Source organism: Cyphomyrmex costatus, unplaced genomic scaffold (assembly GCF_001594065.2).
Source record: "Cyphomyrmex costatus isolate MS0001 unplaced genomic scaffold, Ccosl1.0 scaffold1053, whole genome shotgun sequence".
Taxonomy (NCBI): Eukaryota; Metazoa; Arthropoda; class Insecta; order Hymenoptera; family Formicidae; genus Cyphomyrmex; species Cyphomyrmex costatus.
In genome coordinates, this window is record NW_017275012.1 from 137,089 (window position 1) to 151,321 (window position 14,233).

At 32.3% G+C, this 14,233-nt stretch overlaps 3 protein-coding genes across 3 annotated transcripts; 1 reads left to right on the forward strand and 2 right to left on the reverse strand.

The window, feature by feature from the left end:
* The first annotated feature begins 614 nt into the window (after positions 1-614).
* On the forward strand, positions 615-2,594 carry LOC108774716 (uncharacterized). Its single transcript, XM_018540881.1, has 3 exons — positions 615-1,085; positions 1,170-1,694; positions 2,178-2,594. Exons 1-3 carry the CDS (start codon positions 745-747, stop codon positions 2,476-2,478), a joined length of 1,167 nt encoding a protein of 388 aa, XP_018396383.1. The 5' UTR covers positions 615-744; the 3' UTR covers positions 2,479-2,594.
* A 4,040-nt stretch (positions 2,595-6,634) lies between these two features.
* noi (splicing factor 3a subunit 3 noi) lies at positions 6,635-8,437 on the reverse strand. The gene is made up of 2 exons (XM_018540756.1): positions 8,121-8,437; positions 6,635-7,976 (listed from the first exon to the last, which is right to left on the reverse strand). The coding sequence occupies exons 1-2, from the start codon at positions 8,331-8,333 to the stop codon at positions 6,687-6,689; spliced, it is 1,503 nt and encodes a 500-aa protein (XP_018396258.1). The 5' UTR covers positions 8,334-8,437; the 3' UTR covers positions 6,635-6,686.
* Positions 8,438-8,998: 561 nt separating this feature from the next.
* Positions 8,999-14,072, reverse strand: LOC108774276 (transferrin). Its single transcript, XM_018540346.1, has 9 exons — positions 14,012-14,072; positions 12,920-13,156; positions 12,090-12,392; positions 11,516-11,676; positions 11,267-11,376; positions 10,731-11,117; positions 10,175-10,641; positions 9,767-9,882; positions 8,999-9,403 (listed from the first exon to the last, which is right to left on the reverse strand). The coding sequence occupies exons 1-9, from the start codon at positions 14,070-14,072 to the stop codon at positions 9,077-9,079; spliced, it is 2,169 nt and encodes a 722-aa protein (XP_018395848.1). The 3' UTR covers positions 8,999-9,076.
* Positions 14,073-14,233: the final 161 nt, after the last annotated feature.

Below are 14,233 nucleotides of genomic sequence, written 5' to 3' on the forward strand. Positions count from 1 at the left end.
CACATTCCAATTCTATAGATTAGATCAAGGACTCGCGATTAGATAATAGTTTCTCCATCTCTGTAGTAATTCGCAACACGTGGTATCATATGTGATCTATAATATCTATTAACATTCTAGTCTCACCATAATTATCTTTCCAGACTATAAATAAATTTGCTTTTATATTACATATTTCATAAAATAAAATCACAATAATAGTATATTGGTATTCTAAAAAAACTACATATTTTTAGATCTTTGTTTGGTCACTGCATATTAAATTATGACGTGGGAACGAGACGTTGTAACTTATAGCATGGCTAAGTTTTGTCGCACGTGTCAGATTTAATTGATGTAATAAATTTGCGCGCGCGTGTATCAATAAATATATTGTATATACATATATATTCTATCAAATGCAAAAAAGTTATTTGTTCTTTTTTTGTATATAATATAAGAAATAATTAATAAATGAATTTCTTCCTTCTAACGTTATAATCAAACATGGCTGCCGTAACAAAACGGAAGCTCTAAGTGCTTCTTCAGAAGATTTCTATTTGAAAATTAAGTTTTTTTCCTAATTTTGCTGTGTTATAATATCTTCTGTGTATTACATACAGTTGTTACTCTGGAAACGAAGAAGAAACGTTGGACGTTCAGCATGACATAAACTAGCTACAGCTATCGCGGAAGAAACTGAAGCGTCGTGCGACAAAAAAAGATAAATAGAGGAAACGAACGTCAAGTGTAAACGAGTGTAAGATGTCCGAAAACGAAACAAAATCGGCCTCGCCGATACCCACTGTTATGTGCGCGCAATGCAGTATCAACGACGGCGGTGGTGATAGTGGCGGTGGCGGCGGAAGTGGAGGTAGTGGTCTGTCGATCACGCAATGCCCGGCCCTACAGGTCACCTCGCGGATGCTGCGTTCACCGAGTCATGAGAGTGTCACCACCGATCTGTCACTCTTCAGCGTGTCGTCGATCGCGAGCGATCTGCGCAGCGCCAACAGATTGGTCACTTTCAAATCCTACAGCGATGCGCAACTAACTGGACGAGGACCTTCACCGAAACCAGATTCTCGACAGATTCAGGGTAACAGGTGTGTAGTACAACCGCTATCATGATGAAGAGATATCGGCTATCTCACTCTTGACTTAGTATTTATTTATTATATGTATTTTAGGCCGGCAGACATTCCAGAGATTTTATGGTTTGAGGAGGAGAACGAATTAATTCGCAGCTGCGGTGTTTTGTCATCGGCATTGGGATTGCGTAAGAGTTTTAGTACGAGCGATGTGTCGCAGCTTCCTAGTCCAGATGCAGCTGGAGCCGGTGGCCTACGAACGGCGGTATCCGCTCTAGCTCTCGACACTGCTCAGCGTAATACTCTGCTGCTGGAACACGCCAGACTCGACCATGCCTCGAGGTCTTGCAGCACCTGGGTTGCCGTGGGTGAACCCGTGGCCAGTACGTCTCAGCTTCCTAGCCCGCATGGAGGAACCGCGCAGGAGCAGCAGCCTCAACAACAGCAGCAACAGTTGCAGTCGCAGCAGCTCCAATCGCAGCAGCAATCTTCTTCAAACGTTCAATCGGTGCCACAACTACCACCGCAACCACCGGCACCGCCGCCACCACCTGTGCCCTTCACTGGAGCGGATCTCGTGAGGTCCGTCAATAAGAAAGTCCGACAGAACTACATACGACGAAGGTTGGTAATCGATGTGAAGAAAATCTTTCTTTTTCTCTCGGTTCAAAATTCATGGACCTTTTTATACAACTCTTTAGAACAAAAAAAAAACGGACCGTTTGTCTTCTCTACATGCACACTGAATTTAACAAATTTTAATTCTGGAGTAAATTATAGTTATATACCTGTCATTCTCATATATATTTATATTCGACTTTTTGTCTAAGAAGGAAATATGCATGTCGTTTTTTTTATTTTGATGAGTTTTGTTTATTTTTTATGATACAAAACGGGATATGTATCTTTTTACAAGTATTCATAGAGACGAGAGTGAGGATTACTTTTATTTAAATTTTATGGGAATTAGAACGAGACATTCGTGTACGTTTTGTTGTAATTGAAGTGAACGTAACTCAAAACGCGTTGAAGTTATTAAGTCACGCCGTTTCAGGTTTCAATACAAAAAATATGCAGAAATAGAGTGTTTCATTCATGTTTCATTAGGTTACTGACCACGTATCGCGCTTTGGAGCGCCTTTCGCAGAGTGAATTTAATCTAGATCAGCTAGAAGCGGCGGCTACCGCGGCACAGAGCTCTCATGGAACTACTTTGCTGGTGCCTGGAACAGCCGCCGGAGTTCCTGGTGCTTCCCTGATTGGACGGAAGGAGCGAAATCACGCGTTGACCATACGAGATGTCGAGAGAGAACGTGGAAATCAGCTGTCGAAATATGAAAGGAACATGATGATCTTTAATTGGCTCCACACTTTGGACGACAGTGCGGTCGTAGATAGCGTTGAATAAGGAAACTTCTCCAACATCTCCGCAATTCCGACAACGTACGACCTATCGTGCCTAAGTCTCTTCCTCTTCGATATTCCTTTATCGAAGACGCTTCGTTGACACTATATTGCCGCATCTCGAAGAATAATATGTAAGGCTTCTTTACTGTTAACTATACTGAATTATGACGTCTATAAAAAAAATATAGGTATATAAATCTTTCTCTTACATACCATTCATCGACATAAATTAGTTTTTTTTTAAATGCTCCATTTTCATTCCATAAAATTAAAAAAATGTAGAAATTCGATCCCCTCTTAATCGTTTATAAATTTTCGCTGACAATATCAGATATATTCAGATTAATCTCTGGTAAAGTCAAGAGTTGTATCAATCTTTCTCTTACATATCATTCATCGACATAAATTAGTTTTTTTTTCAAATGCTCCATTTTCATTCTATAAAATAAAAAAAATGTAGAAATTCGATCCCCTCTTAATAATCCTTTATAAACTTTCGCTGACAATATCAGATATATCCAGATTAATCTCTGGTAAAATCAAAAGTTATATGTGGTTTATTTTATTCTTCCCTTATCTATTTAGATATTTGGAAGATTAGGATGCATTTTACGCAATTGGGACAAAGACGAGTTGACATTTAACAGAGATAAAGTGCGTATTCGTTAGGTGAAAATTAATAAGTGATTATGTAATTTAATCTATACGTATTCTACGTTAATGAATGTTATCCTATTTTAATTAAAATAAGTCTCATTATTAAGATTACGACTATCTATTTATAAATTGAAAAGAGAATCTGGCATTTAAGTTTATTTTATTGAATACAAAAGGTGTAAAAAGACTAATTTATTCCGATGTACATTGTGCGAGAATAATCGCTTCTATGAATGTGATGTATAGTATGATTTTATGTCATAAGCGTGATCTCTCGCATCTGATGTCATAATTCAATATAGCTGCAATAATAAGCCAGAAGCTATAACTAAAGTAACTATCACAAGACATCCGTCCCTCCTCGTTTAGTGACACCGATTGATGTTGCTTTAACGAGTGTATCTGAAGCATTTCGCGTGAAAAGAAAAACCGTTTAATTGACAAAAAGCATATATGCGTGCAAAATATTGGGCCTTATAGCGAATTCGGTCGTTTGATTAATTGATTATTCCATACTGATGCGCACTAAAGGCACATAAAAGTCTAACAAAGAAACATACATAAATATATGTGATAAATTGATAATATAAATCAAAATATAGGAGATACGTATTCTTTCATAGGTATTCTTATGGATATTAAGAGAATATAACATTCTCTTGAAAAAGATCGATTTTTACGTTCTTAAGTGTATACTGTTAAAGCAGTAAGTGTTGCAAAACGAAAGTTTGTAATTTTAAAAGTACTTTTTTAAAAAATATATTCCAGTTTTTTTGAAAATATTATCTCTCTTAATGAAAACTGAGAAATTGTTATATCTTTTAACCACGCAACATAAAAGGTTGCTGTAATATTGCAATATTACTACAATATTACTGAATCGATCTGCGTATGGGAAAATACTCCGTCGTTTTTGGAAATTAAAAAAATGTTCAGACACGAAATTAAAACTTATTTAAAGATAAACTTAACTGTATATAAAAAATTCTAAAATTTTCGGAAACGATAGTGAGTGATGAGATATTTTCATGGGTTTTTTCGAAAGTACAAAAATATAACGTAAATGTATTTTGGCTGATAAGATATCCAATATATCATTGTATTATTTAGCAGAAATTATTTTTATATGTTGGCTATTTTATCGGTTGAAATGCTTATGTTCTGCCATTGCATTGTATATCTCAAATGTAACAGCCTTTATAGTGTGCATTAATATGGAGTAGTGAAGGCGACTAAATTGGTTATTAGATACAAATTGAAAAATCGACTTGGAAATATCCCTAAGGGTAATACGAGGAGTATACGCTTGTGCGTATACTTTTTGCATTTTAACGATTAACTAATTATAGAGATATTTTATCCAGATTTTTTCCAATAATTTATTGGTTAAATTAAAGAAATAATGTTTAAAATTAGAAATATTTCTACGATGACGTCATTACAATATTTATGTGCGGGATTTTATGAACTTTTTACGTAGAACTCCTTTACAAATCAGTATTCGCAAATTCAGTTTGCCAAGAGATATTTAATAGTATGAATTTATAGACTAATTTTAGTAAATATTTAATAATTTTAATAATTAATAATTTAACACATTGAGCGCCAGCGACACACACCGTGTGCCACAGATTTCTATGATTTCCAGCAATATATTAAAATAATTAATCAAGGTTCTTAAATTACAAAAAAATAATTTTCGAACATTGGATAGTTTCAAGCTTCAACTCTTGAGATACTCAATAAAAATTGGTAGGCGCTCAATGTGTCAAATTATTTAACATAATTTAATAGTTCGTTAAATTTGTAGTTTGCATTGAAAAACAGCGTAGAAAAGAGAATACATCTTGTGTTAAGTACTTAGACACATATCGATAAGAAATTTTTGATCAATGGAACGTAAATGTATCGAAGGATGCCAACTGTTGATTAAAACGACAAAATTTTAACAATAATTGTAGACTGCGAATCCTATAATGTTTTACATTTCCAATTTGCAATTAGTATGGACGATACCCGTCGGAAATAATATCGTGTGTAAAGATTATCGATGCGAGACGCAATCCAGAGAACTCTACTTATGAAATATGAACGATAATACGCGTAATTTAGCGTATCTACTAGAATTTTTGTGATTATATATCCAGTATGAAGAACTAAAGTTGTCTGAAATTTCGTTAATTCTAAACGATATATGAACAACTTGTTGATGCCACAGGATAAAATGTTATTCGGAATACATGCCTAAAAATATTTAATTCTATGCGTGTTCCTTATGAAAGTCTTAATTGTCCAGTGTAAACAGAAAATCCGGAACAATTATACTTCCTGCCTGACTAATGATAGATCACATCAGTATTATGTGCTGCGACCAGAGAGATACCAAGTGTTTTTGGAATAGTAAATGGATGTGTGATCACACAATTAATGTGCTTTTATGTATATTAAATGTTTTCCCTCTTCCAAATGTAATATTCGCTGACATCGCGATATTATCTGATGCAGAGAGTAATGAAACACAAAAATATAAGATTTATTAAATATCCTACATGTATATATATGCGTAGACCTTGTCTTTATAAGTAAAGATGGGAAATATAGAAGCAAAAAAAAAATAGGTAAAAAAACTGTGATTGTTGGATTCTTAATAGAAAAGAAGAAAAAAATTCAAGCTTTCCAACTTTATAGCATAGTTTTTTTATCGAATGACTAGGATGTGAGATCATATTACATAACAACATTCACGCGCGTTAATCACAATTTAATTATTAATATAATAGAAAATAATTACAATCCGTTAATAAAAAAAATTAGGAAATTAATTTTTTATCTAGGTTATGTTTATTTTTATTAATTAAAAGTTAACAAAGATATAGCTGCAAAGATCGATTTAAAGAATCACAATACATATACATATATAGAACACACATTTAAATACAGGCACCCGACATACACATAAAAATGTATAGCAAATAAAATTAAAATATAATATTCTATCCTGCAATAACCAAAATGCTCTTATAGCATTAGATATTTTTAATCTTATTTCTTTAGTAAGATTGTCAAATTTCATTATCTTTAATATAAATTAGATACAGTCATATGCAGAAATATGATTCATAAACGCAGGTACAAATTTTAACTTTTATAAAAAAAATTCTCATTTTAAAAACTATATTTAAATAAATGTCTGCTTTTTTAATTTATTTCAAGATATTCTTTTTAAATTTGAGATTATTTTGGATCTATAAAAATCTAACTTTTATTTAGAACTTTCTTTTATTTAACAAAATTCCAGAAGTAATCGTTTAAAATAAATGATCTCTTTATGCATACATATAAATGTTTGCATACTCATATAAATAATATTACTCTTTGGTTGTTTAAATCCAAATTTCAAGGATAAATAACATAATTTAATAAACAAAATAAGTGAATAAGAAAGTATTTCATTGGTGAAAACACTTTAATGAACAAGTAGAATTATAAAAAATTGGCGTATTGAGTATTGATACTCAAAAATTACAATACGATTCGATTAAGATGTATACTTTATAGCAGACCTTGTCTTTTGAGATCTTCATATGTTTTACGATTGACTACATTGCCAAGCGAGTCTTCAAATTCTTCTTCCTGCTCTGGTTGCCAACGTTCGGCTTGTTTCTGCGCTTTTAGTTTTTCCCATAAAGCAAGAGCGTCTTCAATCTGAGTGACATTAGCAAAGTGCGCTGTATTTGGAATACCAAGACAACGCATGCCATGTGCATGTCTCCATTCTGCAAAATGTCTTTGGAATGCTTTCGGACCTTTATATGTAAAGTTTCCACAAATCTCACAGTTGTAACTAATATTTAAACCGTGCAGCTTGTATAACCAGTAAGGTATAGGCTTTCCGTCCCAACCCAATGGTAAATTCTTTGGGTTATATGGAACCTCATTGTCGTCTTCTTCTTCTGATTCACTTGCACTTGCTTCTGCATCCGAATCTCCCCTTTCACCCTCAGTTCTCGCTTGTTTCCTTTGTACATTCTCCTTTGTAGCCACTCGTTGACTGGATATTAATTCAGCGAGCTTATATACATGAGCTTCGAATCGTGCAATTTCTTTTTGTTTCTCGGAATCTTTGCTTTTAGCTGATTTTCCCTTTCTATTTTTGGCTAATAGATTGGGATCTAAGGAGGCTTCACCTTTTGTGCTGAAAAGTCTTTGCGCCCGTTCCTCCAGAGTACCACCACACTTGAGTCCTAGCGCCATCAAAGCTGATTTTAATCTATCTAAACCAAGAGACGCCAGTTCTTCCCAAGATGAAAATGCAGACAGTTCCAAGTGTGCTCCAACATGAGCCAGAGCGCTTCCAGTCTCTTTAGGCCAACCAGGAAAGGTATTCTTTTCCCATTGAATTTGAAAATCCTTATTAGCTTCTTCAACCTCTGTACTTATGTCGAGTAGAGGTCTGACTCTGTTCAGATATTCCGTCAGGTACCATAAGAGGGATTCGACGTATCTCTGATAATCTGCATTCTTTCTTTCTCTAGGAATGTCAAATAAGTGATCAAAAGTCGACAAGTAAGTTATATAATCTATCTTTTCTATCCCCTTAAGATTAATATATTTCTGATAACACTCATGAAGATCGAGATATTTTCCGTAACCCTCCTCATCCGTAAACTCGACAAGATTAGATAGTTCTTCGGTTGGATTTTCTCTCATTTTAGCTAACTCCTCGAATTCAACGGACATAGGAACACTGATCTCGTTAGGATGTCGACGATAGAATTCTTTTATAGACTTCAAACGTGAGTAAAATTCTGAAAATTCATTTGGACCGGAGAGTGCTTGAACCTAAAACCATAAACGAAGTAGCTAAAGCCTACTTTTGAACTTATGAAACAGCAGTCGTTAGAAAGGTTAGGAATCATTAAAACTGGAAGTTCTAATGCTTTCTTCTAGAAATTATAAAATTTATAATCTTAAATTACAATGTACCTCCTCTTTTCTCTGTCCATCCTTATCCTCATACAAATCTTGCAAATGCATCGTACTGTCCGTAAACTGATCCAACAACATCTTCAAACGATGCTCCGAATTGATGTTCTCGCGATGTCCCGCCTTTTTATGCAACATCTCCTTCACCATCGCGTCCATCAACCGCTCTCTTTCTTCATGATATCGTCGTTGTTGTTCCAATATTGTTTCCATTTCTACTTTTAAATTCAATCTACTTTGATCGACTCAAAATCACATTAAAATCAAGTCAGATTCTTTTAACGATAGTACGACTGGAACAGAACATTCCATTGATCCAAAAGTGTTCCGTCGATGATAGCGACATCTGATCAGATGATTTTAAAAATATGAACTAAATAGTGTGTTACTTACTGGGTAATATAGATTCTTACGTATATGAATTTATTATACACATATATAAATTTCATTACATACATAAAAAAACTTAATTAAGAAATATAATACATTACATTAAACAAAGAATTTCTTAAGACCGTACAATTTATACCTACTTCTCTTTTGTATAGTAAATTTAAAAAGAAAGCATGAACCAGAAAAAAGCTTAACCAGAAAAAACACTAGTTGTAATGTGATAAACTTGCTTCTTTCTGATCGGTTTTTTATTAAATTTGCGTATAAAAGAAAGTTCTGTAAAATAGATAAATATGATGTGTACTAAAATAAGGAGATTGAGTAATATAAATAAAAACTTGATAAATAGAGAAAAGTAACAATACCTTTTTTATTTTATTAAAATAATAACAGCTTTTTTATTTTAATGTCTAAAATAATAAAGAAACGTAGTGTTACTTTGTTTTGTGTAAAAGATACAGAACGAAGTTATAATTAATGCTTAGCGGTTATATATATTATACGTATGGCAATGATGTATTACGTAAATACTGTAAATAATAGATTTAACAATGCAGAGAAAATTAGTGTACGTGACTGGAAAAAAGGTGATAAAGTGCAACTAAGATTATAAAGATGAAATTAGCGGTGGCTAAAGAACCATTCGAGCAGTCTTCGACGTTATCAAGAAGTTCTTTATAGGCAACCACTGACTTCTTCGTTGACGATGTAGAAACCAAGCCAACCGAAGAATCTTTGAAGAGAAGATCTTTTGTGCCATTGAATGGTCCGTAAATGTGAATTGGTCTTCGAGCGTTTACGCGATATCCTAGCCAATCTTCCAGCTTTAATAAAGCTAGAGTAGTATCCGTCCTAGAGATTTGCTCAGCATCTGTCTTACGACCAACAACCTAAAGAACATTACAATTTAATCGATTTATGCAAAGAAATATAATTTTTTCGATATCTTAAACCGATATCTTTGTTTTTGTCTTGTATTAATATATTGTTTATTAATTTTGTATTTCTACATGTAGTATATTATTACTTTCGTATTTAATTAATGATAAAATTGTACATAATTATTGAATCAATAATACTAAAAATTTTTAATAGAAATGTTTGATTTCTTAATTACTTCATTAAAAATTAATTTTGATTAAATGATATAAACTATATAAAAAGTAATACAATATTTTTTTTATTAGATTTATATAAATATATTATACAAATGATCTATTATTATATACATGATTTTTAAAAAAATTATTTACCTCGCTATCAATTGTCACCGATAATGCACAGTCTTCGCCAACATTAAATCCTGATTGTTGGGCCAAACTTCCATTTTTACACAGAACACGGTACGTGTTCGAATTGACAAAGTAGTCTGTGTAATAATAATTTAATAATTATTGACTACTAATTAAAAAATTAAGAGTAATACATAGCATCGTTTAAATTCAGTAAAAATGTTTTCTGTAATTACGAATAGAAAGTTACAAAAATAAAAAAGTTTGAAGAAAACTATTCATATTAATATTTGAAAAATTGATGTATTAAAAGCTAGCATTCTGTAAAATAATCTTTGAAATTAAAAGAATTAATTATAAATTTTTTTTTAGCTTCAATATATAATATTTATAATAATATTGATTGTGCTCTCTCTCTCTTTTTATTACCGTGAATATTTGACATGTCGATAAACGCTACATCGCCGACTTCTTCAGTCAGACACTGTATGGCTCCTTTGTCACTGTAATAGTGATTAGTTTCATTCACTGCGCAGGACGGATTATTTTCATTTTTACAAGCCGAGCAAAGTTTAGACGCTACGTCCGAAGGGATGGCAGTGCTCGAGTGGTCGGAATCTTCTATTCCAGGGGTACAAGCGCTAGACAACAGTTCGGATACCAACAATGGATAGTCACAGCGTTTAGATGAGATGATATTGTTTATTCTAGCGGCATTGATAAAACTCAACCAGCCGAGTCCGCCGTATTCAGGGAAACATGCCTTTTTGTCTTTTAAATCGTGAAAGTTCTTTATGAGATAATTATCATCTTTAGGCTCACGCATCACAGCGAGTGTCACACTATTCTTATCCAGTTCAGTTTCGCTGTATAGAACTGATGACAGATTATAAACTCTGCAAGCAAATTAAAGAAGTGTCAAGTAATGCCATAATTTCACGTACGTTTTCCAAAATGTCGGCGATACTTAAAAGTTTCTGCTTACTTTCGTGCCAGGTAACCATAGTTGGAATCAATGACCATTATATCCGTTCGATTTTCTTCTATATCACGGAAACATTGAAATGTGGAATTTGATTTGATACAAGAAATGCTCGGTGCCACACCGAGAGCCTTCGCTGCTTTCGCCACCCATTTGCACTTGTTGGTTTCTGGATCGCCAATCGTGCACCAACGAATGTGCTTGCCGCAGGTTTTAAAATTTTCAAAATTGATGTCTCTTTCCTTCAAATACGTAGCTGTACTCATTTTCGGCAAATCTATGCCCCAGCTATCCTCTTGTATAATTTTGCTTAAACTAATTTTCCATTGTTCCAAATTCGTTTTATGTATCCAGTCTATTAACTTTCCCTTAAGAGAATCTGCGACTTTCCTGAAAAAAGCGAATTTTAATTGAAATACATCCAGGCGGATTATTTCAAGAAAAGACCTAAATAACTTGTTATGGTTTTCAGAATTTATTTTCAGAAAATTTGCAAGAAAAGCTGTCTTTCTCATTTATCTTTACTACTATTTGCGTACGTTTTAGCTGCGACGACGCTCCACGGTTGTTGGAGCCATGTGCAAGGATTTGGAGTGGACAAAGGATGAATGTTGCCATCTGGACATAAAAACTGATACGACTCATTTGTCTGGAACATACAGAAAATAATTAATATAATAGTGTACAATATGAATAATTAATAACTGCCTATACATATATGATGCTTGTATGAATTGCGATTGTAATCGTCTTTTTTTTTCAAAATCAAAATGAAACATCCTACTTACTCTGAGATATTCCTGTACGTATTGAAGCGCTACATATGCCACATTACCATAACCATAAGTTAGACACTGCAAAGCTCCGAGATGTCCGTGATGGTGCATATTATTATAACTACAAGTAGACGTGTTGTCACAAAGAGCACATAATTCTGGATATTTCTTTTCTGAAAAATATTATATTACTATTAGTTATATACTTTTTAGAAATAGTGCAATTTTTATTCTTGAACTTCATCAAAAAAACTTTAGGATTTAAAAAAAATTTTTTTCTCAATTTAACTAAGTGATATTACTGCGGTAGTGAATATGTATGCGTCAATGCTGAAAATCTATCAGCGTCGCGGGGGGGACTACATACGCAGTATACATATAAATTCACACAATATAATAAACATTAACATCTTGTTTTCAAGACTCGATTAGGCTTTACACTTTCTAAGATTTTTAAATCATACGAGTCAATTGTTATTATCTTTCATTAGATTTTTTTAAAATTGAAATATACATATAATATATAATTGATATAATTGCATGTAATATAAGAAAATAATGTTTATTTTAACATAAAAAATGTTACTTAGTTCTTCATCGATGGTCTTATTAGAAGTCCATTCGCCTGGTCTACAAGCTCTTCCAAAGAAATTCTTGAGATTTCTGATCTCGTTCTCAATAGCGGTCATATCATCTTGGCATTGCAGAGGGTTTACTAACAATGAGTTTTCAAAATGCTTGAGAATATAATCATTAAGCCATTGAGATTTGCTAAAACCAGGATGGCAAAATCCTTTATCCTTCAAACGTTCAAGACGTTGGCGAGGAGTTAGCTGTATGTGCGTTATCTCTGTGGGAATCACTGCTACCATTTGGAATTCAAAGCTCTCTGTGGAAATTAAATTATATTTATATATTAATTTTTTTATCACAACGTGCAATAACACGTAACCAAAGAATTTAAGATTTTAAGAAAATATTGTATTTATTTTAATATTTTTTGTTTTAATACTAAATTTACAACTTATTTAATACTCCATAACAAAATATCATTTCAAAAAACGATTTAGAACTTAGTGGTTATTAATTAGTTTGATTTTTAGTTAATTTCAGAGGGGATTATCATATTAATGATAATTCATAGTTCTCAGAAAGTTGTACTTCGAAAACATTTAAGCAATACGTTTTAATTCATTTATCATTAGTGTTTTGTTTGATTCTAAATTATTAATGTTTCAATTTAATGTTAACTTGATAAAACTTGGCGTATTAATTTTTGGTAATTTTATGTTTATTACTAATTCTGATTTTTTATTACAAATTGAATTCAAATTTCTTTCTCACTCGTATATCTAATTGGTGTTGCGTCTACAAATACTAATATGTTATATCCATTTTTTTAAAGTTTTTTAATACCTTGCTGTTTGGTTCTATGCCTAAGTTGAATAATAGGTTCAATTTCAAATGGATAGAATTGGTTTAGCAGCAACAATTCTTCTGCATTAAAAACACCGAAATCAGCCTCGCCTTCAGCTAAGCGAATAGCGCACTCGGCGCTGTCCGACACACGCAAACACGACACTGTAGAATTTCCTCGTTGCACAACCAAGCACGCACTATCAGTTACCACATCAACAGGTGCGCAGAATTTGTCTAAAAATTGTGAATCGATCGACACATAGAAAAAAGTAATTTAATTAGATATAATTTGATGAAATAATTTTTGGAGAATAATAAGAATAAAATGAATGTCGAAATACTCTTTTTTAAGTACTGAATACATTTTTATTATTTTTTATTCAAGTTTATTTCAAATTCTTTTTAATCGAGGTAATTTGATCTTATATATTTACACTGCAACAAAGTCTAATTTTATCTGTTTGTGTATGAGGAGTCATACATATACTTAAATAAGACTTCTGAGAAGATTTATAAAAAGATAACATTATAACGACATATTTATAATATAAAGTACTGTAATATATTTTATATCGATAAGTTGTTACATCAATTGCAATCGAATAATTTGATCATTCTCAAGATATCTATTTATTTGATCCTTGATAATAATGCAAAAAATAAGCGTTATTATAAGTTGCTGATTCAATCTTCTCAAAAGTTAAGTTGAATATGTTCATACATTTTAATTGGATGAACATGTATCCATTAATATAATAATATAAATTTTTTTCTCTATCATCTTTCTAATATAAAGATTTAAAATTTCTTTAGGACTGTGTTCAGAAATTTTACCCATTAAATAACGTTTAACATTTAGTAAACAATAGATAAAATAAATTTGAATAAATGAATGTACTACAGAATTGTTCAGAATCACTGTTTGTTCATTAAAATTTACATTTAAGTAATATGCATATATTTAATAATAATTATTATAAGTAAAGTACGAGAAAATACAAAAAATTTATTACAACTTTTGTATGAATGGATGATTTTGTTAAAATATAATAAAAATAAATAATTTTGATATAAAAAAAATTCACTTACATTTCTCTTCTTGTGCACATGCAACTGCAACGAGCAAAATTATCCAAACGAGATTCCTCATTGTTGATTTGGAGACAATATTCAGAGAGAGAGAGAGAGTTCAAGACTAACTGAAGCGATTGAATCGTTGAAGCGATTTAGCGTTTCGAACATGGATAGCAAAGGGGAACTAGGTGTGCCTCTTAACGAACGATAAGAAGCCTCTGATAACGAACACACACG